This window comes from Metopolophium dirhodum, chromosome 1, assembly GCF_019925205.1.
Source record: "Metopolophium dirhodum isolate CAU chromosome 1, ASM1992520v1, whole genome shotgun sequence".
NCBI lineage: Eukaryota > Metazoa > Arthropoda > Insecta > Hemiptera > Aphididae > Metopolophium > Metopolophium dirhodum.
Window position 1 is genome coordinate 144,761,254 of NC_083560.1, and position 24,340 is coordinate 144,785,593.

The 24,340-nt window shown below is 32.9% G+C and overlaps 3 protein-coding genes and 1 pseudogene across 3 annotated transcripts; 2 read left to right on the forward strand and 2 right to left on the reverse strand.

The window, feature by feature from the left end:
• Positions 1-9,944: 9,944 nt before the first annotated feature.
• On the reverse strand, positions 9,945-17,153 carry LOC132933632 (uncharacterized; annotated as a pseudogene).
• Positions 17,154-19,752: 2,599 nt separating this feature from the next.
• On the forward strand, positions 19,753-22,129 carry LOC132935045 (putative nuclease HARBI1). Its single transcript, XM_061001490.1, has 2 exons — positions 19,753-20,254; positions 21,305-22,129. Exons 1-2 carry the CDS (start codon positions 19,811-19,813, stop codon positions 22,088-22,090), a joined length of 1,230 nt encoding a protein of 409 aa, XP_060857473.1. The 5' UTR covers positions 19,753-19,810; the 3' UTR covers positions 22,091-22,129.
• LOC132935046 (uncharacterized) lies at positions 20,125-22,958 on the reverse strand. The gene is made up of 2 exons (XM_061001491.1): positions 22,301-22,958; positions 20,125-21,157 (listed from the first exon to the last, which is right to left on the reverse strand). Exons 1-2 carry the CDS (start codon positions 22,661-22,663, stop codon positions 20,522-20,524), a joined length of 999 nt encoding a protein of 332 aa, XP_060857474.1. The 5' UTR covers positions 22,664-22,958; the 3' UTR covers positions 20,125-20,521.
• Positions 22,821-24,339, forward strand: LOC132933114 (uncharacterized). The gene is made up of 3 exons (XM_060999442.1): positions 22,821-22,838; positions 23,427-23,551; positions 23,653-24,339. Exons 1-3 carry the CDS (start codon positions 22,821-22,823, stop codon positions 24,248-24,250), a joined length of 741 nt encoding a protein of 246 aa, XP_060855425.1. The 3' UTR covers positions 24,251-24,339.
• The last annotated feature ends 1 nt before the right edge of the window (position 24,340 follows it).

A 24,340-nucleotide genomic window follows, 5' to 3' on the forward strand; every position in this document is an offset into this window, starting at 1 on the left:
TAAGTAGTACCCAGTTTCAACGTAAAGAAATTTACAAACAAACTTGGGTATCTCCAGATGGAAGAACTAAATGTCCATGAATTTGACCCACCCACTTTCTATGATAAAACCCAAACCAATACCAAAAGTTAGCAAATAGTTAGCAAATAATAGCAAATTTACTATAGAAGTTAGCAAATCATTATTGAGGCAGTTATAAGCATTATTTATTTGGGTGGGCAAAGTTCAGGTAACCCACCCACTTTGTCCGATCGTCTCCAAACAAACGCCGGTAGTTATCAAACAGTTAGCAAATAATAGCAAATCAATTTTTGAAGTTAGCAAATCAAAATTCTATTTTTGGCCGATTTTAGAAAAAAAATTCCAGCCCACCCACTTTGTCCGATCGTCTCCAAACAAACGCCGGTAGTTAGCAAACAGTTAGCAAATAATAGCAAATCAAATTTTGAAGTTAGCAAATCAAAATTCTATTTTTGGACGATTTTAGAAAAAAAAATTCCAGCCCACCCACTTTGTCCGATCGTCTCCAAACAAACACCGTTAGTTAGCAAACAGTTAGCAAATAATAGCAAATCAATTTTTGAAGTTAGCAAATCAAAATTCTATTTTTGGCCGATTTTAGAAAAAAAAATTCCAGCCCACCCACTTTGTCCAATCGTCTCCAAACAAACGCCGGTAGTTAGCAAACAGTTAGCAAATAATAGCAAATCAATTTTTGAAGTTAGCAAATCAAAATTCTATTTTTGGCAGATTTAAGAAAAAAAAATTCCAGCTAACCCACTTTGTCCGATCGTCTCCAAACAAACGCCGGTAGTTAGCAAACAGTTAGCAAATAATAGCAAATCAATTTTTGAAGTTAGCAAATCAAAATTCTATTTTTGGCCGATTTTAGAAAAAAAAATTCCAGCCCACCCACTTTGTCCGATCGTCTCCAAACAAACGCCGTTAGTTAGCAAACAGTTAGCAAATAATAGCAAATCAATTTTTGAAGTTAGCAAATCAAAATTCTATTTTTGGCCGATTTTAGAAAAAAAAATTCCAGCCCACCCACTTTGTCCGATCGTTTCCAAACAAACGCCGTTAGTTAGCAAACAGTTAGCAAATAATAGCAAATCAATTTTTTAAGTTAGCAAATCAAGATTCTATTTTTGGCCGATTATAGAAAAAAAAATTCCAGCCCACCCACTTTGTCCGATCGTCTCCAAACAAACGCCGTTAGTTAGCAAACAGTTAGCAAATAATAGCAAATCAATTTTTGAAGTTAGCAAATCAAAATTCTATTTTTGGCCGATTTTAGAAAAAAAAATTCCAGCCCACCCACTTTGTCCAATCGTCTCCAAACAAACGCCGGTAGTTAGCAAACAGTTAGCAAATAATAGCAAATCAATTTTTGAAGTTAGCAAATCAAAATTCTATTTTTGGCAGATTTTAGAAAAAAAAATTCCAGCTAACCCACTTTGTCCGATCGTCTCCAAACAAACGCCGGTAGTTAGCAAACAGTTAGCAAATAATAGCAAATCAATTTTTGAAGTTAGCAAATCAAAATTCTATTTTTGGCCGATTTTAGAAAAAAAAATTCCAGCCCACCCACTTTGTCCGATCGTCTCCAAACAAACGCCGTTAGTTAGCAAACAGTTAGCAAATAATAGCAAATCAATTTTTGAAGTTAGCAAATCAAAATTCTATTTTTGGCCGATTTTAGAAAAAAAAATTCCAGCCCACCCACTTTGTCCGATCGTTTCCAAACAAACGCCGTTAGTTAGCAAACAGTTAGCAAATAATAGCAAATCAATTTTTGAAGTTAGCAAATCAAAATTCTATTTTTGGCCGATTATAGAAAAAAAAATTACAGCCCACCCACTTTGTCCGATCGTCTCCAAACAAACGCCGTTAGTTAGGAAACAGTTAGCAAATAATAGCAAATCATTTTTTGAAGTTAGCAAATCAAGATTCTATTTTTGGCCGATTTTAGAAAAAAGAATTCCAGCCCACCCACTTTGTCCGATCGTTTCCAAACAAACGCCGTTAGTTAGCAAACAGTTAGCAAATAATAGCAAATCAAATTTTGAAGTTAGCAAATCAAAATTCTATTTTTGGCCGATTTTAGAAAAAAAAATTCCAGCCCACCAACTTTGTCCAATAGTCTCCAAACAAACGCCGGTAGTTACCAAACAGTTAGCAAATAATAGCAAATCAATTTTTGAAGTTAGCAAATCAAAATTCTATTTTTGGCCGATTTTGGAAAAAAAATTCCAGCCCACCCACTTTGTCCGATCGTCTCCAAACAAACGCCGGTAGTTAGCAAATAGTTAGTGAAATAATAGCAAATTATTAATTATTATTTTTGCATTACTCTTTTATATTATTATTTTTAGATTATGAATTACGATAGTATCCATAATAAAACTCATATACTCATATACGATATTAGTTATTACTTATTAGGTGTAATTGTTAGTGTTTTATAAAATAGATACGTGTATGAGTATGAGTATGAGTAAACGTGTTGTGTTATTTTACCACCTCAATCCAAACTAGTGGTGAAGTGCTGAAGTCCCCAACAAATATTATTTGTGTTCCATAATCCTGTTTAATATTAATATCTTAGTCCGTTAATAGATTTACATTTGTCGTGTTCATCTTATTAGCAGTAACCACGATATGTGATGATACCAGAAGACATTAATCGTGTGAAAAAAACACAGACTACAGAGTGGGATGCATACACGATGATTGAACACTGGTTGATCATGATCCGGTCGTAGTGTTAGTTTGGATTGAGGTGGTAAAATAACAAAACACGTTTCTTTGCTTTATGTCACTAATTAGTATATAATATTATTACAGCCAAATAATACACAGGCATGAAGTTCGTGAAAGTGATGTAGGTATTAACTATACTATTTATAACATGGTCAAATCCCATATAATGTAGATATGAAAATATTTTTGTAACCCCCCACCCATAAAAAAGGCTTATGTACGCTACTCAAGCAGATTGAGAATATTTTAGAAGTTGTCATATCACCAAGGATACGAAAAATCATACTCATACACGTATCTATTTTATAAAACACTAAAAATTACACCTAATAAGTAATAACTAATATCGTATATGAGTATATGAGTTTTATTATGGATATTATCGTAATTCATAATCTAAAAATAATATAAAAGAGTAATGCAAAAATAATAATTAATAATTTGTTATTATTTCGCTAACTATTTGCTAACTACCGGCGTTTGTTTGGAGACGTTCGGACAAAGTGGGTGGGCTGGAATTTTTTTTTCTAAAATCGGCCAAAAATAGAATTTTGATTTGCTAACTTCAAAAATTGATTTGCTATTATTTGCTAACTGTTTGCTAACTACCGGCGTTTGTTTGGAGATGATCGGACAAAGTGGGTGGGCTGGAATTTTTTTTTCTAAAATCGGCCAAAAATAGAATTTTGATTTGCTAACTTCAAAAATTGATTTGCTATTATTTGCTAACTGTTTGCTAACTAACGTCGTTTGTTTGGAGACGATCGGACAAAGTGGGTGGGTTACCTGAACTTGGCCCACCCAAATAAATAATGCTTATAACTGCCTCAATAATGATTTGCTAACTTCTATAGTAAATTTGCTATTATTTGCTAACTATTTGCTAACTTTTGGTATTGGTTTGGGTCTTATCATAGAAAGTGGGTGGGTCAAATTCATGGACATAAGAACTAAAAGTCAAATCGATCATATACTTATAGATAAGAGATACAGATCTAGTGTTAGACAAGTTAGAAGTTATAGAGGAGCTGATGGAGACACAGATCACTACCTGGTCATATCACCATGTAGAACCAAACTGGCTAATAGTTGGAAGCAGAAAAAACTAAAAGGTAGAACCCGCCTGGAAATAGAAAACACAAAGGATCGAGAGAAAGTGAAATCATACCGAGGAATTCTAAATAATGAACTAATGAAAACATCCCAAAATACAGAGCAAAACCTTGAAGAAACTTGGAACATAGTTAAAGATTCAATAAACAAATCAGCTGAAGTATTTAAAAAAGAAAACACATTCAACGGTAAGAATTCATGGTTTAATGAACGGTGTAAGGAAGCCATAGAAAGACGCGCAGAAGCAAGATTAAAAAGGATACAAGACCCTTCTCCTGACAATATAGAAGAATTTATTAAAAACAAAAAAGCTGCAAGCAAAATCTTGAGACAGGAAAAAAGAAAAGCGGAAAAAGGACTTATTCAAAAAATAGAAGAACATAGGCTCAACCCAAGGTTGTTCTTCAAAAAATGCAGATCGATAAAGGAAGGATTTAAAGCTCAAACTCGTATGGTCAAGGACAACGATGGAAACTTGATAACAAATGAAGAAGGCATCATCCAGAAGTTTCAAGCACATTTTAAAAACATCTTAAATGTCGATCAAGGAGTTAGGGAAGAAAGTGTAAATATGATCTACCATACGGCACAACCTCTTGTAGAGGAACCTAACCGCGAGGAGGTAAAGGATATAATCGCGACACTGAAAAACAACAAAGCCCCCGGTGAAGATAATATCAATTCTGAGCTATTAAAGATTGGTACTCAACAACTTGTGACCAAAATTCACGGGTTACTAAAAGAAATATGGAATACTAACCGAATACCTGAAGATTGGAAAACAGCCGTTATCTGTCCCATATACAAAAAAGGCGACCCTATGAACACAAGCAATTACCGGGGAATTGCGCTTTTAGACTCATGCTACAAAATCCTATCCCTGGCATTATTACGAAGATTAGAGGTATATTCAAAAGATTTAATAGGAGATTATCAAAGTGGTTTTGTGAGAGGAAAGTCCACCTCTAATCATATTTTCACGCTCAGACAAATGATGGAAAAATGTTATGAATTCGATAAGGATGTCCACATGTGCTTTGTTGACTTCAAGCAGGCTTACGATAGCATAGTTCGAGATAAACTGTGGGCGGCCCTAGAAGAATTTGGAATACCCAAAAAACTTATCGATCTCATAAAAGCATGCAACACGAATACAATGTGCAAAGTGAAGTTTGGCAATGGTACATCTGACAGTTTTGAGGTTAGCACAGGACTCAAACAGTGTGATGCCTTGTCACCAGTTCTCTTTAACCTAGCGCTTGAGAAAGTGATCAGGTCAATGCCAATGCGACAAGGCATGGAGTTGTTATCAAATAGTACACTACTTGCCTATGCTGATGACATAGTTATAATAGGCAGTACGCGACAAGATGTAACGATAATAACTAATGATTTGTTAAAAGCAGCGAAGCCAATGGGTCTAGAAGTAAATCAGGATAAAACCAAATATTTAGTCATGACAAGGGGAGCAAGGGATATCTCGGACCTAGTAGTAGAAAACTATACCTTCCAACAAATGGAAAACTTCAAATATCTCGGGGCAAACATAAATCAATACAATAACATGCATAATGAAATTAAAATTAGGATATCAGCCGCTAATAAGGGTTACTACGCTTTGGAAAAATTGTTCAAATCAAAGCTCCTCTCTAGACGATCAAAGGAACGCCTGTACTTAAGTTTCCTACGGCCAGTTCTAACATTTGCATGTGAAACTTGGTCGACAACTAAAGGAGATGAGGAAAAAATGGCTTGCTTCGAAAGAAGAGTTCTTAGAAGGATTTATGGACCTATACTAGAAAATGAAGTTTACAGAAGAAGAACTAATGTAGAAGTACAACAAATTTATCAAAAACCCGGTATCAACGCGTACCTTATGAGCAAACGAATTGAGTGGGCAGGCCATGTATGGAGGTCAAATGGTATTCTAAAGAAAGCTCTGGAAGGAAAAATCAATGGAAAAAGACCTAGGGGTCGCCCTAGACAGCGCTGGATAGACAGGGTTAAAGAAGATATAAACAAGTGCGCCCAGGGACTAACTTTAGAAGACAGTATTGACAGAGATAGTTGGAAAAAAGTAGTAGAGGCAGCGAAAGTCCTTCAAGGTCAGTAAAAGCTGAAGAAGAAGAAGAATACCTTGTCAAAAATTTACTGTACAAATTTTGGGCCGGTGAACATATAAATGGGCCGCTTAGAAGTGAAAATCTCGATGGGCCGATACATACCAATCCGGCCCTGCACGAGGCACCAACTGTTCAGTTTAATACATCAAGGCCGGTCCTTGTTGCACATGTATGTGTGCGACCAATACGTTCAAATGGAATCTAACAATCTGAACTACATACGTCAGAATCAGAGGGATTAAAGTGAAAAAGATAAATTAACAGTAAAACAAATTTGTGAACTTTTCAAATGTGGAAAAAGTCAAGTGTATAATATATTAAAGCAAAAAAATGAAATAAAAGAACAATGGATGAATGGTATGCATTATGCAATAAGCTTAACTATAAAAATGTAAAATTCAAAATTCTATTATATGTACGTATATTTTTTAATTTTAGGAAATTGGCGAATGAAAAGAAAACCAAAATCCAACGCTAATGAAGAAATTAATAATTTGACTTGGGAGTGGTTTGTAAGTGCTAGAGCAAAAAATATACCAATTTTTGGACCAATTAGACTAAAGCACGCCAAATTGCTGAACAAATGTCAGTCACCGAATTTAAGGCATCGAATGGCTGGTTGGAAAGTTTTAAAAATCGAGAAGTTGGAAATTCTTTACAAAGCCTCAGTATATTTTTGGTGAACTCGGGTAAAAAATATGGACTTATTCGATCACCTTCAACTAACGACTTAGAACTACTCTTTAATTTTATTGTATTCTATAGTATTGTATTAATTTTTGAATTCTGTTTTAATTTACTTGAAACATCGGTTAGGAATAAAGTAAAACTATATTATGAATTGTAGTGTTTTTTGATTACAAAAAAAAATTATATTTAATGTTATTCTTATACCACTTATACGTAGAACAAACAATTAATTATTCATAACAAAGGATAAGTGTTGAAGAGTTTAAAATAAAACATATTTTGTAAGTTGTTTGCTAAAATAATAGGAGATAACCAGTTGAGTTCCTGCAAGATACAAAGAATCGACTTGAAAACTTATAAAAAAAATTCTAACACTGTCAGACAAGGTGGGTGAGCTGAAATCAGCCAAATATAGAATTTTGATTTGCTAACTTCAAAAATTGATTTGCTATTATTTGCTAACTGTTTGCTAACTACCGGCGTTTGTTTGGAGATGATCGGACAAAGTGGGTGGGCTGGAATTTTTTTTTCTAAAATCGGCCAAAAATAGAATTTTGATTTGCCAACTTCAAAAATTGATTTGCTATTACAGTAAAACCTGTGTAATATGGAAACCGTTGGGACCGGATATTTTTTCCATTTTAGACAGGTTTCCATTTAAAACAGGTTGTAAAAAAAAAATTTTCCCGATAGATCTTTATCAAATGTAATTTATTATTTATTATTAATTTATTTATTTCATATATTTTACATATTATTTATTATTTATTATTACATAATTTATTTATTTCATATATTTTACATATTATTTATTATTTATTATTACATAATTTATTTATTTCATATATTTTACATATTATTTATTATTGGATTTTACTCCAAAATTCATCTAATGTTTTTTGTTTTGTTATTTGACTTGCCATTTTCTTTTCTACAAAATTTTTCAAGTTACGAATTGATTCAAGAAGTTCATTTTCATTATTTTGATCCAATGCGAACATTTCTAATCGTTTTATTTCATGGAGGGCGTTCTTATACGTTTTAATATCATTGCCGTGCAATGGTACATTATCTGTTTCGTCTTCGGAACTGGATTGTTCAACGTCTATTGAAATTGAAGTGCAAGGTTTCACTGTAGTATCAGTAATAATATCAGTATCATTAGTACATAAATGCTTATCGATGTTAACATATTCATCACTATCTACTTTTTCATTTATTGTAGAACATAGCAATTTAAAATCGTTATCGTTATCGTTAATGGCATCTGTTGGCTGGTCCAAAACTAAATTAAACCCGGCTTTTATGAAACATTTTTTGACTGTATCTGGTTTTATTAAGTTTACAGATTTATTCAACCAATAAATTGCATCTAGTATATTAATTTTATTTGACAATTCATTAACACTTTTTATGCTATCCATACTTGCTAATAACGATTGTATAAAGGTTCATATCCTTCAATAATTAATTTTACTTTCACCTTCCATTCATCAACATTTTTAACATCGACACTATTTGATGCTAGTGGGAAAAGAGTCGTTGTGAGTACTCTGGATAATGGATCCTTCAATCTCATCCCGCGGGCGACGAGGACAGCCCCACTGAAAACACGACTTTGCTAACGCCCGAACGGTATCAGTGCCCGTCGAGCTATGTAGCGTGCGTCCGGCCGACGCGCGCGTGTACCTCTCGACATATGTGGATGGCCTCGCGGGGGCTGTCGGGAGTAGCGCCTTAGTAGAAGGGGAGTTATTTGTCTGGGTCGAATCCAGCGCTCGCTGACGCGGTTATACGAAACCCACCGATCTATCTCGAACGAGAGCAGCCGGCGGGGGACTGCCAGCCTGGCGCCCGGGCGCCCTGACGAAACCCGTCGGAGGGATGTGACCGCGTCGAAAAAAGGCGTGAAGGAGCCGCCCTCGCGACATATGGCTAAAGGTGTAAAAACCCCCGAGGGAATGGTCTTATAACTCCCCGTCACACAGTGGTTAGTAATATGTATGTATGTATGTATGTATGTATGTATTAGTGATGCTAAACTGTTATTAAAATTGTTAACTGTTATCAACTGTTATTGTTACAAAAAAAATAACAGTGAAAATAACTGTTACTGTTATTTTTTTCCATCCAATATCCAAAGCAGTAAAGCACGATTGTTATTATGTTACTATTGTTACTGACTAGTAACTGTACCCGAGTAGCATTTGCTGTGCTCACACTGTGTTAAACATTAGTAATTAAAAGTGCAAAACACTGTTAAAATCCTGTTCAGAGCACAGTGTTTTTTCGATTTTGAATACCGATATTTTACATGGGTAACACAGAGTGTTATTATTGTGCTCATATTGGTTTTATAACCGTGGTATGGTGAACATATATTCCTGATCGAACAGTGTTCTGTAGATGTCACATAACAGTTAAATGTCGGGTTTTAAAACCGTTTTTGGACAGTGTCAACACGGTGTTATGATGGTTCAAAGTTGAGTTTTAAAATTGTTTTTATACGGTGTCCCGACAGTGTAAACACTGTGTTATGACGGTTCAATGTTCTGTTTTATAACTGTTTTTATTTAGTGTCCCTGACCATGTTATAATTGTTTAATGTTCAAGATTATTTAACAATTAACTTAACTGTGCTTCTGGGGTGAGCACCCCATATCCCACAAAAACATAAATTATCTTAAAATTATTCTATTTACAAACGAAAATAGAATACTGTGGGATAGATAGGTAAACCCCTCATAATATCATTTGCTGTTTTCACACTACCCTAAATATTTTTTATGTTTACTATTTTAACGAGTCAATATAAATTTTTTTTTATCCATGTATATATGCATATAGTCGTGGTTTGAAACACTATAAATTAATATAAATAATCCATAAGATGAGGTGTAAACAATTTATATAATTAATTTAATAAAAATAGAAGTTAAACCAAATAATTAAATAATTATAAAAGTAAATACTATCTATTCAATTTAATTAAAAAAATTATAATTGTATATACATTTTGTATTTTTGTTCAATGTACTCATTAGATTTGTACAAAATACTACGTGAACTAGTATACTAACCTAACCATGCATGAGGGTAATAGCTAGGGTAACATCAATCACTAAAATAATTTTCTTTAGCTAAAGATAACATTTTATTGATCATAAACTGTAAAAATTGAAATATAGATTTATAGGAAAAATGTATGTAAAAATGTATTATTTATTCTATTTGATCTTCATGATTATTTTGTTTTGAATGTTTTATATAATTGTCCACAGTTCGATTGAATTTGGCTTCATCTTTTGGATCAGTACGGAAACTAGACAATGATTCTAAAACAAACAAATTTCAGATAAATTACTCATAAGATTGATTTGAATTTTTTATTTCTAGAAATATTTACCATAAATAACAGTAGACAACTTTAAGTTGGTAAAACTTCGCTTAGTTTTTCCTCTGAAGCTGAAGAAAGCCAATACATTATAATTAAAACATTCATTTATTGCTGCTCGTGCAGCTGCGCTTATGGAATCCATACTCCCAATCTTCATGTAGAGGTATGATTTCTGTAAATTGGGAAATTAAAATTATACAATATAACTTGCTTATCTAGTATTATAGTATAGGTACATACATTATTATTATAATATATTGGCTAAATATATTATATTATATATGTCTCATAGTTTAAAAAAATGTATTTATTGTAAAATAGTAGGTATCTACCTATATACAAATAATATTAATAGTTAATGCTCACCAATTCTTCTTGGTTATTAAGGCCATCAATATCATCTGATAGAATGGATTCAACTACATCTACCTCTTCAATACATTTTACAGGTAATAGAGTTATTAAGGCTGTTGGTAATACAGGTATAGGCAGAGCTAATGACCTCATCCTAGAATCAGCTTTCAGTATCAATTGTAGCTTTTGGTCCATGTTTTTCATTGCATTAACAATCTTCACGTTAGAGTTGCTTAACATGTGCAACTGAATCATCATTTGTTTATGAACTGCCTTTGATGCTTTTTCATTAATAGCTAATGTTGATTTGATTTCTAAAAGTTTTTGGCAACAGCAGTTTTCTGAAACACACAATATCTCAAATAAAATATAAATTTCTAATTAAAAAATGTTAAAAATGTTACAAACCATTTTTGCTAATGAAATTTGACAAATCCATCAAACCAGCATCAGTAGTATTTGTATTGTTTGTTCCTATATAAGTTATAAAAAATGTGATTATAAGAAATATTTTGGCATAAGAACAATATTCTTTCTTACGTTCATTATTAATAAGGGTAGAATCAAAATTATCATACTCGTTACTATCCCTATAATTAATTTCTTGAAAGCTGGGTGTACCATCTAGCAACATCAATGAACCAGTCAAAAGAGTACCAACATCATCTTCTGTAGTACCTGAAAAATATTATGTTATTATTTTTCAAAGGTTAAAAAAACATTCCTACTCTATTGTAAATCACTAATTGAAACTTACTTTTCTTCAAACAATCACCAGAGATGTTTATTATGTCGTCATACATCATATTTGAATTTTTTGCAAAAAATGGACTCATAATATCTGTATTAGGACCACTAGGACCTACAAAAATTAGCAATACAGATTAATAAGTTTTATATTAATTCTTTATACAAACAAATTATAAACTGTTATCAGAATTTTAAGTTAACAACTTTTAATTATAAACATCAAAATTGAGAAATTTTGACACAAAAAAAATATTATAAGAGTATTATAAAAATAAATAGTGAAATTTAAGTTTTTTTAAAATTGTGTTTAATTAAAACCACATTTTTAAAACGCACTAGTAAAAAAGTGTGTTTTGCATTATCGAATACCAATTTTTGTGTTATGCATAATATACTATAGTATCAAATATTAATATTATTGAAAATGTCTGTAACATGAAATTATGATAACTAAGTATTGAAGCAGTATTTAATAATATATATTTTTCACACCATTATTATGAACCATTACGTTAGAGGTACTTTCAGAGTTCGGATTTGATTCAATAATTGTATCAGACAGAGGAGGTTCCAATTGGTACTCAGTACTTAATGTTGTTGCTATAATATAACATTATAAAAAATATTAAAAGTTAAGTAAAACACTTTTAATTTAAATAATAAGTAATAAAAATTGTACATTTACAATATACAGGTGTACATTTGTAAAGCATTTTACAGTTTTAAATTATTTTTTTTTAAATTGTTGATAGGTGTGCTACTTGAACTCAAACTACTATGTGATACAGCACTTTCTTGATCTAAAAAAAGTACATATTATAAGACCTAAATACAGTATTGATGAATATTAATAATTCATACATTTTTTTTTTTTTTTATTTAGAAAAATATATTTACAATCTATTTTACAATAATCAGTAAGTATGATGATAAAGTTTATATAACATTATAAAATATTCGAATAGGAAGACCCTCAGTAGTGTCACCTGACCAGAGATTACATTAAGTTATTGTTTAGTTAGGTCATAAGTTATGACTCGTAACATTATAATTTTATGCTTTGAGCAAGTCTCGGGGCCACAGCCTTTTTAGTCTTTTAGGGACGTGTGTTGCAGAGGATAATTTTTGGATTAAAGGATTATAATGAGTGTGTAGTTTAGAAAAGAATTTGGTATAATGGGATTTGGCCAATTCGTTAGGTTAGTGGGTAGTTTTAAATCTTTGTGGAGATTTTTATTTGTTACGTACCAGGGGGAGGAGGTGATTAGGCGTAAGCATATTGATTGAAATGCTTGTAGTGTTCTAGTGTTTGAAGGCTTTGAAGACCCCCATATCTGAATGCCATAGAGCCAGACCGGACGGATTATCACTTTATATATTGTCACCTTGTTTGTTAGGGATAGTTTGGATTTTAAAAGAGGTCTAAGGAGGTGCAGCCTGGAGTTGACTTGTTTACGCTTTATTTTCAGGTGAGGGCCCCACGTAAGACGTTTGTCAAATGTGAGCCCTAAGTACTTAACTTCATTTGCTGTTGGAAGGACTTTGTTGTTGAGCATAACTGGGGGGCAGTCAGAGTTTCGTAAAGTGAATGTTATGTGAGTTGATTTGGTTTCGTTTATTTTTATTTTCCAACGGTTTGCCCATAAGTTGATCATATTGAGGTGATTTTGGATCCTTGAGCTAGCAATTTCTGGATCGCGATGTGACGCCGAAATTAGGGTATCATCAGCGTATGTGCCAATGAATGTGTAATGAGTCTTTGGGATATCATGGGTGAAAACAGAGTATAGGAAAGGGGCGATGTCGCTTCCTTGTGGGACACCTGCTTTAATAGGGTGACATATTGAGTAGCTGTTTTTAAGACGAACAGTGAAGAAACGGTCTGATAGGTAGGATTTTAATAGTAGAAAATACGGGGCTGGAAGGAACTTTTTTAATTTGTAGAGGAGTCCGTCGTGCCAGACCCGGTCAAAGGCCTGAGAGACGTCGAGAAAAACAGTGGGGCAGAATTCTTTTTTTTCCAGAGCGCTGGAGATGTGATCGACGGTGCGGTGTAGTTGGTGAATAGTTGAATGATGGGCTCTGAACCCAAATTGTGTGTGTGGGATGATATTAGCATTGGTGGCGATGGAGAGTAGCCTTTTTAATAAAATGTTTTCGAAAATTTCTGGTCTGTATGATTCTGGATTTTCAGGTGGTTTGTTTGGTTTGAGAATAAGAATTATGATAGAGTGTTTCCAGGCCCCAGGAAAGTATGATAATCTAAACAGTGCATTAAATAAATGGGATAAATAAATTATGACTTTGCGAGGTAGGTTTTTTACTATAAAGTTGGTAATTAGGTCATTACCTGGGGATTTTTTGATAGGGATTTTTTTTATTACATTGTTTATTTCTTCGGGGGATGTGGCTTTGGCAGGCAGAGACATTGGGAGAGGAGATTCGAGGAAGTTTTCAACTATTTCCAGTTGAGTGGGACTGGGTTGAATATCATGAGGACAGAAGCAGTTTTTTAGGTGCTGAGCTAGGATATTAGATTTATCGGTGTCGGTAATAGCCCATGAATTGTCTTCTTTTCTAAGAGGAGGGATGGGTTGGTTTATTCGTAATATGTTTTTAGTTGCTTTCCACAGAGACATATTTTTAGTGGTTAAAGATTCTACATAAGTGTTGTATGATTGACTTTTGTACTTTTGGATTTCCTTTTTTATTTAGTTTGTGTGCCCTAGTTCTACGTTTCTCGGTAAGTAGAGCTTGTATATGGGGGGGAGTTTGGTTTTTTGTTTTTTTATTTGTTTGGGGTTTTACAGCAGCTAATGCGGCTTTTTGTATGGAGGTTGTAAGGTGATTAATAGCGTTGTTGATTTCATCGATTGATTTTAAGGAAACGTTGAGTTTTATGTCATCATTTAAAATGTTTTTGAAGGTAGACCAATCTGTTTGACCGGGGGTGAGAGTTTCATTTTGGCATGGAGGAACGTTTAAACCTAGTTTGAGAATTATTGGGGTATGATCGGAGGATAGGTCGTAGAGGTTGGTAAGGTCACTGAGTATATTACTTGGTAATTTCATAACAAAGATATCTAAGATATCGGGTAGTCTGTTGTTGTGAGAGGGCCAATAAGTTGGTCCAGGAGGAGCTAAGGAAGATAAGTTATTATTGTTTATGCAGCACTGTAATGCTCTGCCTATGGTGTTGGGAGTGCGATTACCCCATGTTGTATTTTTCGCGTTAAAATCACCTCCTGAGACGAAGCGATGTCCCAGTGTAGAAAAGAATTCAGAGAAATGATCAATAGTGGTGATGAGTCCGGGAGGACAATAAATTGCGGATACAGTAATAGGTATGTTGTTATGAGTAACGATTGAGACGCTACATGCTTGTATGTGAGGAGAGATGTAGGAAGGTAGTGGGTGATGGGGTATGCTTGACTTGATGTAAATTGCCGAACCGGCGTGAGCAGTTCCGTCAGGGTGGCATGAGTAGTATGAATTAAAGCCATGTATTTTAGCGCATGAGGTAGAAGTAAAGTGTGTTTCAGAGATTAGGGCAATATCGGTATTTGTGTTAGTTAGGATGTGCTGTAGTTCGTCTAAGTGTTTTCTGAGGCCATTGGCGTTCCAGGAGAAAATGGTTAATGGATGGTTTGCATTTGAGTTAATGTTCATTATTGATTAAAATTTTATTTATAAGAGTCGTGAGTAGATTTATTAAGGGTGTGATAAGGGATTGAAAATTTTCGAGGAAAGATGAAAGTTGGGTGGAAAGTGGGGGTTCATTAGGCTCCCCTTTTTGAGGATTAGATGGGCTGGATGACTTGACTGTGTCTGAATAAGTACGAGGAAAGGTGACATTGCTGAGGGGCTTACCCTTTGAGTTGTTTTGTTGAGTGTGTTGTTCGTTGTTGTCTGGTTGGCTGGAGATGGTTGGAATGGATGGGTCCTTGCTAGCGTCCTTCGTGTTTCTGGATCTTTGGAGTCCTTTGTGTACAACGCATCCTCTGTAGTTGGCAGGATGGTCTTTCCCACATAGAGCGCAGGTAGCCGGTAGATCCTTGGATTTTTCGCACAAGTCGGTAAGGTGGGCTTGGCCACAGCGGACGCACCTTGGTTGGCGATTACAGTAGGTACGCGTGTGTCCGTAATTTTGACATCGGTGGCATTGAGGTATGTCACGTCTGGAATGAGGTTCTTCGATCTTGACTATTGAGTGGAAAAATAGTCCTTAGCTTAAATATTTCTGGGTTGTTTGATGCCGGATTAAGGTCGATGAAGAAGAGAGGGAGTGGAGTGTTGGGTTGGTTTTTATTCTTTATGTTGGTGATATTTCTAACCGAAAATCCGAGTTCGTTGAGGTCTTTGGTAATTAGTTCAGTAGGTGTTGTGTGGTGAAGGTTTTTTAAAACTACTCGATATGATTTCTCTTCCTTCGCTTGGTAAGTAAAGTATTCCACAGAATTGTCGTTTAGTAATTTGATTACTTGACGAAAGGATTGAGAAGATTTTAGTGTTAATTTGAGATTTTTGGTTGTGGTTTTGCATAGGAATTCTTCATCACTGATTAAGGTTTTTATTTGGTTGCAAAAATTTTGATAGTTGACTGGTGTGGTGATAAATATTGGTGGAGGAGTTGGAGGCAGTATGGTGTTTTCGGTTTGCATATTTTCGTTTTCACCCTCCTTTTCAATATTTTTTTCCGTTTCATTATCTGAGATGTTGAGTGCTTCGTAGCGGTTGGGAGTAGTGTATGTAAATTTGTTTTGTTTGGTATTGATTCCTTTTGATGCAGGTGAGATACCTGGGGAATTATGACGTTTTCCGGTTTAAATTATCCAATCTGGACTGTCGTTTGGATTGTTCTGCGTGTTTTTTGCTATGACAATTTTTAATGATGAATTCTCTTCATCATTTGAGCCGCTCTGTATACTGTTACGTGAGGAAGACGAGTTTTTGGTAAGCGGGTTATTTTTGGCCGGCATTGTGCCACGAGATTATCTACGGGACCAAGGTCACGTATGGGTACGGTACCTGGAACCGACGCTTGATAACTTATCGGTCTAATTATTGATTACCTTGCGATGATAAATAATTGATCTAATTAGTTAAAACACTTATTTGACCGTAAAGGTTTGCACTTACAGCCGATTAAAATGAGAGTAGTATGTAAATTTGAGAATTAATTTCCTTAAGATTTTGATCTAAGTTAGAGTAAAATCGGTTGCGAATTGCATCGGATAGCGTACGCATGGCGCGGAGCAGATTACACCGATGTGTATTGCTACGCTGACCGCGGTGAACTAGGTATTTATATTTATAATATGTAAAAAAAAATATATAACAAAGTATAAATATTTTGTTTAATTAGCCAATAAGTACTACGGACTTACTCTTTTTAATCTTTATTCTAGAAGTACTTTCAGATTTTGAATATGATTCAGGGATTGAATCAGATAGAAGAGGTCCCAATTCAGTACTTAAATCAGATGCCATTAGAGGACTCCCACCTGCAGTAGTTCCTATTGCAGCTATATATACAATTAGGAAATAGAAATATTTGTATTCTATTGTGACAATATTTTTAAACGATTTAGATGTTGTAACATAACAATAATACTACATATTATATTACATAATGGCAATACTGGTGGTACAGGCAACTTCAAAAAATCTTTTTCGGGTTCGCGTGAACATTTTGCAGTTTCTTTTCGTTTTTTAGTTACAGGCTGTACTGGCGATTCATCTTCAAAACTACTATCAGAAGAGTCCGGTTCTGACCAAGCTTTTACCACTTTTTTTGCTTGACTTTCTCATTCTAAAAATATTATGAAAAATAAACTTGAGATTATGAACTAATAATCTATAATATATTTTAGTATCTATCACTTACCAAATGGCCCTGCTACAGTCCTTATGTCATAATTTGTGCCATCTACATCATTTATTGCTGTGCATTTTTTTATCATGGTGGAAACTTGTGATATAGTAAAGAATATTTCCTTTCCATCTTTTTTTAAATTAGGAAACCAACAAATATTTTCATTTTGAAGCCATGTATTGGGGACATGTTGAATTTCATTGGATATAGTAAAAATTACAACGTACCAAGACCTAAATAAATAGCAAAATTATAGCCACCGATAACTCTTTTTCACTAAAGGTTCATTGTAAACTATAGAATTTATAAATAACAAGCTCCATTAAATTACTAAGCAATATAATATATTCAGCATAAACATCATGCTTCTGAAAAGATACCTAGGTAGCTATAGAAACCTGCATGCATAAAATATTATAAAATGCTGTAATGGTTGATAGCAATACAAATTATTATTATTATATATTATTAATACTTATATATTATATTGTATATTAATATATTATTATATTTACCTAATATAATATTATGATCTTCATATAAGTATGCACTCTTTTGTAAAGATAGGATGATTTGTAAGGATTTAACCAAATTAAAATAATTATAGATACACATATACTGTTAATATAAACATATTATACCTACACTTTGTAATACATTTTATAAACTTTGATGTACACTTTAATAAGAGCTATTATTTGTAACGTTAAAGAACGATAGGTATATACATCTATTTACTTAAGAATCTATAGTTAACTATATTAGCACTTAATAATATTTATTGATTATACAATATCTAAGTAGGTATAAATTATAAGATATGTACATTGTACAATATGTATTACAATTTACTGTAAATGCAACAAAGGCAATATAACGTAAGAATCAATATCAGTCAAAGGGAGACACATCATTTTTGATTTAATTCTGTTCAACTTCCAAGACTGAAGATGACTTAGATTTGATGCACTGTGTATATTTAATAAATGTGATGACAACGGTTTCTCAAAAAAATTAATCAATTTACTAAACTTTCGTCCAATTATTACCACACTATTATCACATTTTGATGTGGCAATATTTTCTATAAGCACTACATCATTATTTTTCATTTGTACACAATTATCAGCTTTGTTTAACTTTAAAACAAAGTTGGTCATTTTCCAACCAGTAAATTGGGGATCACAACTGTTTTCTGTAAGTGGTCGATTTTTAATTTTACATTGATAATTTATAGAACTATTTCTATTTTCAGGCTTCAATTTTTGATTATGCCAAAGTATTTTTTCCTCGGCGTAGCGTCGTACTAGTTATTGTAATGGCTTTATCCACTTTTAATTTTTTTTTTAAGAGGCTGCATATAACTTTCAAATGGGAAAGCAGAAAACGAGTTTACAGGTCCGAATTTTTTGACATCGTCAGACAAATGCAGTATACTATGCATATTGTGGGACATGAAACATTTTCCATATTATATTTGTGCATAAGAAGCAACAAAGTGAAGAATTAATGATTTGGCAAACTCATTATACTCGCTAGTGATATTATTTGTGGAAAGAATTCTCATGGCGATACAAAATTCTAAAAAATGGTTATACACTTCTTCACTAATTACTTTATGAAAAATAACCATACCGGTGTACAATAAAATTTGTCGAAGTTCTGTGGCCTTTAAACGAGATGCATCGTGTATCGGATGCTGTCTACTATTCTCATTAGGAGCTCTTTGAAATTCATGGGGCACATGTTGTCCCAAATTATTCAATCTTGAGTCTAAAACAGATATCAACTTTTTTGGAAGAGCTAAATTATGTTTTTTGACACCACCAGTCCAAAAAATCAAAATTTTTTTCATAACACCGATACAGACACAGTGCATGTAATCATACGGAATATTATTTATGATGTCAAACTTAGGTAATTTGGACAGAACAGTTTCACCATAAAGGTACGGTTTCCTAGACGCGACCGGTCGCCGAGACAGGTCGCTGCGACAGTCGCCGTCCGACTGTTAATATGTAATTCCTATTATCTGGTTTCCAACGCACGACTGTTGTCGCGCGACTGAACTTTATCGTGGCGACCGGCGACACTACCGGTCCGAGAGCAGTGTATTGCGACCGATGCGCGCGACCGTCGATTTTTTTTAGTCACAAACCAACTTTTGGGTAGTGAATTTCGATCATCACGTGCATGAATATGGCTAAATTGCATTTTTCGGGAGAAGAAGAAGAACAACTCATCGAATTGGTTCGAAAAAATGTTGAGTTGTTTGATCTGTCACACAACAAATATAAAGATGCAGAACATAAAGATAGTATTTGGTTAGATATTGCTAACACCATCGGGAAATCTGGTATGTAATATTTATCTATAACATAATATATAATCTAGCAATAAGATTAATTTAATACAATACAATGGCGTAGATACAATTTTTTGCCTTGGGAAAGTGTTTTTGTTTCAAATTAACTTAATATAATATTATTACTATTCATAATAATAATATGTACCTTATGCCGGGTTCACACTGTTGCAATTTCTTGCATTGTAGACTTGCTTGCAATATATATCATGCAAGAATACGCATAGTAATACGCAAGTGCATGTTCACATATATGCTTGTATATGTGTAGTCTTGTATGTATTTAAATATTGTTTAGTTTCAAAAGTGATCTGATCGCGAGTAGAAGTGCTGTTTTTTTTTCAATTTTGAAATATTTTTAATTTTTACGAGACTGTTAAATGGATTCAACAAAAAAAGGAGTACTTATTGTTTGCGATATGCTTCGTAAAGAAATCTTAAAAAAGAAGCAAGAAGCTTTAAAAAAAAAAAGATTATGGGTTCGACAATGGATTAGTAGAAGAAATAGTGTTGGCGCATCAAATAGTTTATGTTTTGAATTAAGAAATGAAGATCCATCATCATACAAAAACTTTTTGAGAATGGATTATTACCTTTTTCAATATTTACTGGAGAAAGTTAAACCATTAATTCAAAAAGAAGACACTTTTTTTAGAAAAGCATTACCTGCACGTACAAAATTGGAAATAGTACTTCGTTTTTTGGCCACAGGCAATTCTTTTACCAGTCTTCAATATTTATTCAGAGTACCTAAGAACACAATAAGTACGTTTCTACCAGATGTATGCAATGCTATTTATACTGCATTGAAAGAATTCATTGAAGTAAGTACTATATATTTTTAACTTTATTATCACCAAAAAGTAAATTAGGTAAACAATATAGGTACAGAAAATTAATGTAAGTAAAATAAAAAAAATCTTAACGAGATTTAAAATTGTAACTAACCAAAATAAAATTTATCAATATAATATTCTTTTTAAATAAAACTTAACCTTTTCTTAGTTTTTTTTATCAAAATTCAAAAACTTAAAAAATATATATAAAATAAAAAACTTGTTAGGTACCTACCTACAAAAAATATAAAATATTTACAAAGAAAAAATATCATCATTTGAAGAATAGGCTGATGAACCATTACTTTCATTTGACATTTGATTACTGGTTGATGGAACTGCTAATGTTGTGTTGTGCCCTGATGAATAATCCACATGTATATCATTAGTAGCTTGTTGATTATAAATAACTGGTGTTTGTGAAAAGTTAAATACTCCACTTGGTTGTACAGCTTGCAATTTATACTTAATAAGTAAGCTATGTATATCACTTTGTGCCTGAAATGCTAAATTTATGGGTAATTTTTTTAACATTGTTGATACTAAATTACCAAATGCATCAAATTCGTTCATTTCCAACGGTTGTGTTGTTTTATCAGATATTTCGTCTAATTTTTTTAGAGCATTATCAAGATATGTTGTATCCGACACTTCATTTTTCCTTTTTTTTGAAATTGATCGTTTTAAAGCCCGTGGAGGTGGTAGCGGAGGTGATAAAACTTTTTCTGATAAGTCCGATAATAGTTGGGATGTATTGTTAACTGTAGAGATTAATGTAGCATTATTTTCAACTGATGAAAAAGAACTATTCAGCTTAATGGACTCGGCTGATGTTAAATTTTCACAAACAGAATTTGACTGAGATTCGTAATCTTTTTCAATGAGCATTTCCTATAATAAATAATAAGTTGAAAATTAGGTGGGTACTTCGAAAACGTGATAAATAAAATAATCAACTGTTCAAATGGTTTTATGGTTTTATGTTATATTTAATATTTATATTATTTTTAAATCTGAAATATTTTTATACATTTCCAGGTCCCTAGAAAAGAAGAAGAATGGAAAAAAATCCAAAATGGTTTCAATTTGCGTTGGAATTTTCCTAACTGCGTTGGTGCCCTTGACGGGAAACATGTAGTTGTAAAAAAACCACCGGGGACAGGGACTGAGTACTTCAACTACAAAAATTCTTGTAGTATAGTCTTAATGGCAAGTGTAGATCATGATTATTGCTTTCGTTATGTAGATATTGGAGCAAAAGGAAGACAGTCGGATGGTGGTATATTTGCAGATTGTTCCTTAAAATATGCAATTGAAAATAATAAACTAAACCTCCCAAAAGACGCAGTTTTTGTTGCCGATGAAGCGTTTCCTATGAAACCATATTTAATGAAACCATATGCCCGAAGAAATTTAACAAAAGAACAAAAAATTTTTAACTATAGATTGTCAAGAGCTAGGCGTATAGTAGAAAATGCTTTTGGAATTTTAACAAGTCGATTTAGAGTTTATGAAAAACCAATATCACTTATTCCAGAAAAGGTAGACAGTATCGTAAATGCTACTTGTGCTTTACATAATTGGCTAAGAATAAAATCGCCTAATACCTACACACCATCGGGTACATTTGATTATGAAGATTTAGATAATTGTAATTGGTCTCCCGGATCATGGCGTAATGAAATACAACCAACAGGAATTATAAATATGACTTCTCATCCACCGAGATATCCGTCGACATCAGCCACAACATTGCGAGAAAAATACACACAATATTTTAATAACGAAGGTGCTGTTCCATGGCAGGATAATATGATTTTTTAAGTACATTTATCTATATATTAATTATTATTATTATTATGTTTGTATTAGTTACATATTACATTTATTAAAATTTTGACATTGTGCCGCCAACTTCACGGACTTATATACTAAATTTTAATATTATATTATCCATAAATTTAGTATTTACTATTGGTATTTATGTAATTTAATTTATTTAAATTTTGGTAGTGAAATATATTAAAAAATTACCAAATTAGAGTGAGTTTTCCTTGATTCGACAACCGGATGCAAAAATATATCAAGTGCTTCAAACCAAAATACTTTTGGTTTATATACATCGTTGGCACCTGATCCAGACTTTTTTGAATCCTCTACTTTTCTTTTTTCTTGGTGGTAGGCCGTACGTAAATTTTTTATTTTGGTTGGAACATCAGATGGTCCAAAATTAGTTTCATTCATTTCTTCAGATATTAATTTATATGCCTGGTTCCGTGCATCTTTGTTCTTATATTGGTCCAGTTTTACGTTCCATAGTACTTCGTGATGACGATACAAAGTAATTAGTTTTAGTACATTTTCTTCGTTCAAACTATATTTTGATTTGGAGGCCATTTCAGTGTTTACAAATTAAATTATTTAAAAAATGTACTTAACTAAATACTCTATTAATTAAACAAAATTCATAAAACACAATCCACGTGGTTCACTAGAACGTGTTCGAGAATAAACTGGCATACAATTACCTAATTGCATTCAATTACTGTCCGACATGCCGGACTGCGTGCAAGTTTGAGCATGCAAGAACTTGCATGCGTATTATTAACGTTCACATTTGTTCAATTTTGTTCTTGCACGAGTAAAAATAAGCATGCGGGAAAAAGCATACAAGAAATTGCAACAGTGTGAACCCGGCATTACTCAGGCCCGTATTTAGGGGGGGCACGGGTAGGCAAATGCCTGGAGGCGCCATGTTTCAGGGGCGGCAAAATATTTTAGGGAATATAAAAATGTAATGAAAAAAAAATAACTGCATTTCATTTAATATTTTTGTAGTTTGTATTTTAGAAAAATGTTGTGAATCACTGTCTATAGTAAAGTTGTATTATTGCTACGGACTAAGATATTATGTAATATAATATAATATATGTATAAATAGTATATTTTAGTCATTTCAATGACTGAACCGATAAGATAAAATACTATGGCTTATCTATATAATATATATAATATATAGTAATAATATAGAACCGACACGTGCACAATTTTAATATCTTATCTTAAGTCTGTATAGTATCCAACTAACTTATTATTATTTTAATATTATTATGTAGTATTTTATATTATTTTAGTTGACGACTGCAAAAAAAAATGGAAGTATATACGCGATTCACACAATCGCTGCAAAAGAAAACTCGGCACCGGGTCTGCAACTTCAGCGAAAAAATGTTTACCTTCAGCAGATCGTGCATCTTTTCTAAATACAGTTCAAAACGAACGGAGGTATCTATACAAATTTTTTTTTAATAAAATGTATCAAAAGCATACTTATATACCTACCTAATAATATTAATATTAATAATAATAATAAATATTTTCATTAGTTCTACTTGCAACATCATACCACAGAGCGAGGAAGACAATGTCGAAGAAGATGTGGCCATTGATGGAGATTTGGGCGTTTTACCACTCCAGGATAAAGATTCCCCTGGATGTTCCCTAGTAGATAAGCGTGCACGGTCTAAAGTAGACAAGCTATCAGCGTTAGTGACAAAAAGGGCAGAAGAAAGAAACAGGACATTTAAACGAATTGAAGAACAAAATCAACTAATCTTAAATGCAGAAAAACACAAAGATGATGATATCGATTTATTTTTTAAAAGTTTGGCATTAAGTGTTAAAAAACTGCCACAGGCAGCCATAAAAGAAGCCAAACTAAAGGCATTAATTATGGTTAACGAACTTGAGGACAAATATAGTGCAATTTCAGCAACACCTTCAAGTACTTTTTTGCCTATTCAAACTTACAATAACTATGAATATTCTAGTACTAGTTCACCATCATCAATTGCATACAGTATGCCAGATAATCAAAGTACGACCTCACCAGATTTATTTCAACCACAAGCAACAGTTTCCACTTCTTTTTTCAGGTCAAGCGACTTAGGAATACAAAATGACGTACAATTTCACAATGAGTAACATAAACAATAATTAATTTAAATGATAATAAAATAATTAATAATGTAATATTAAAGTAATGATGTAATAATAATAATTTAATAATTAGAA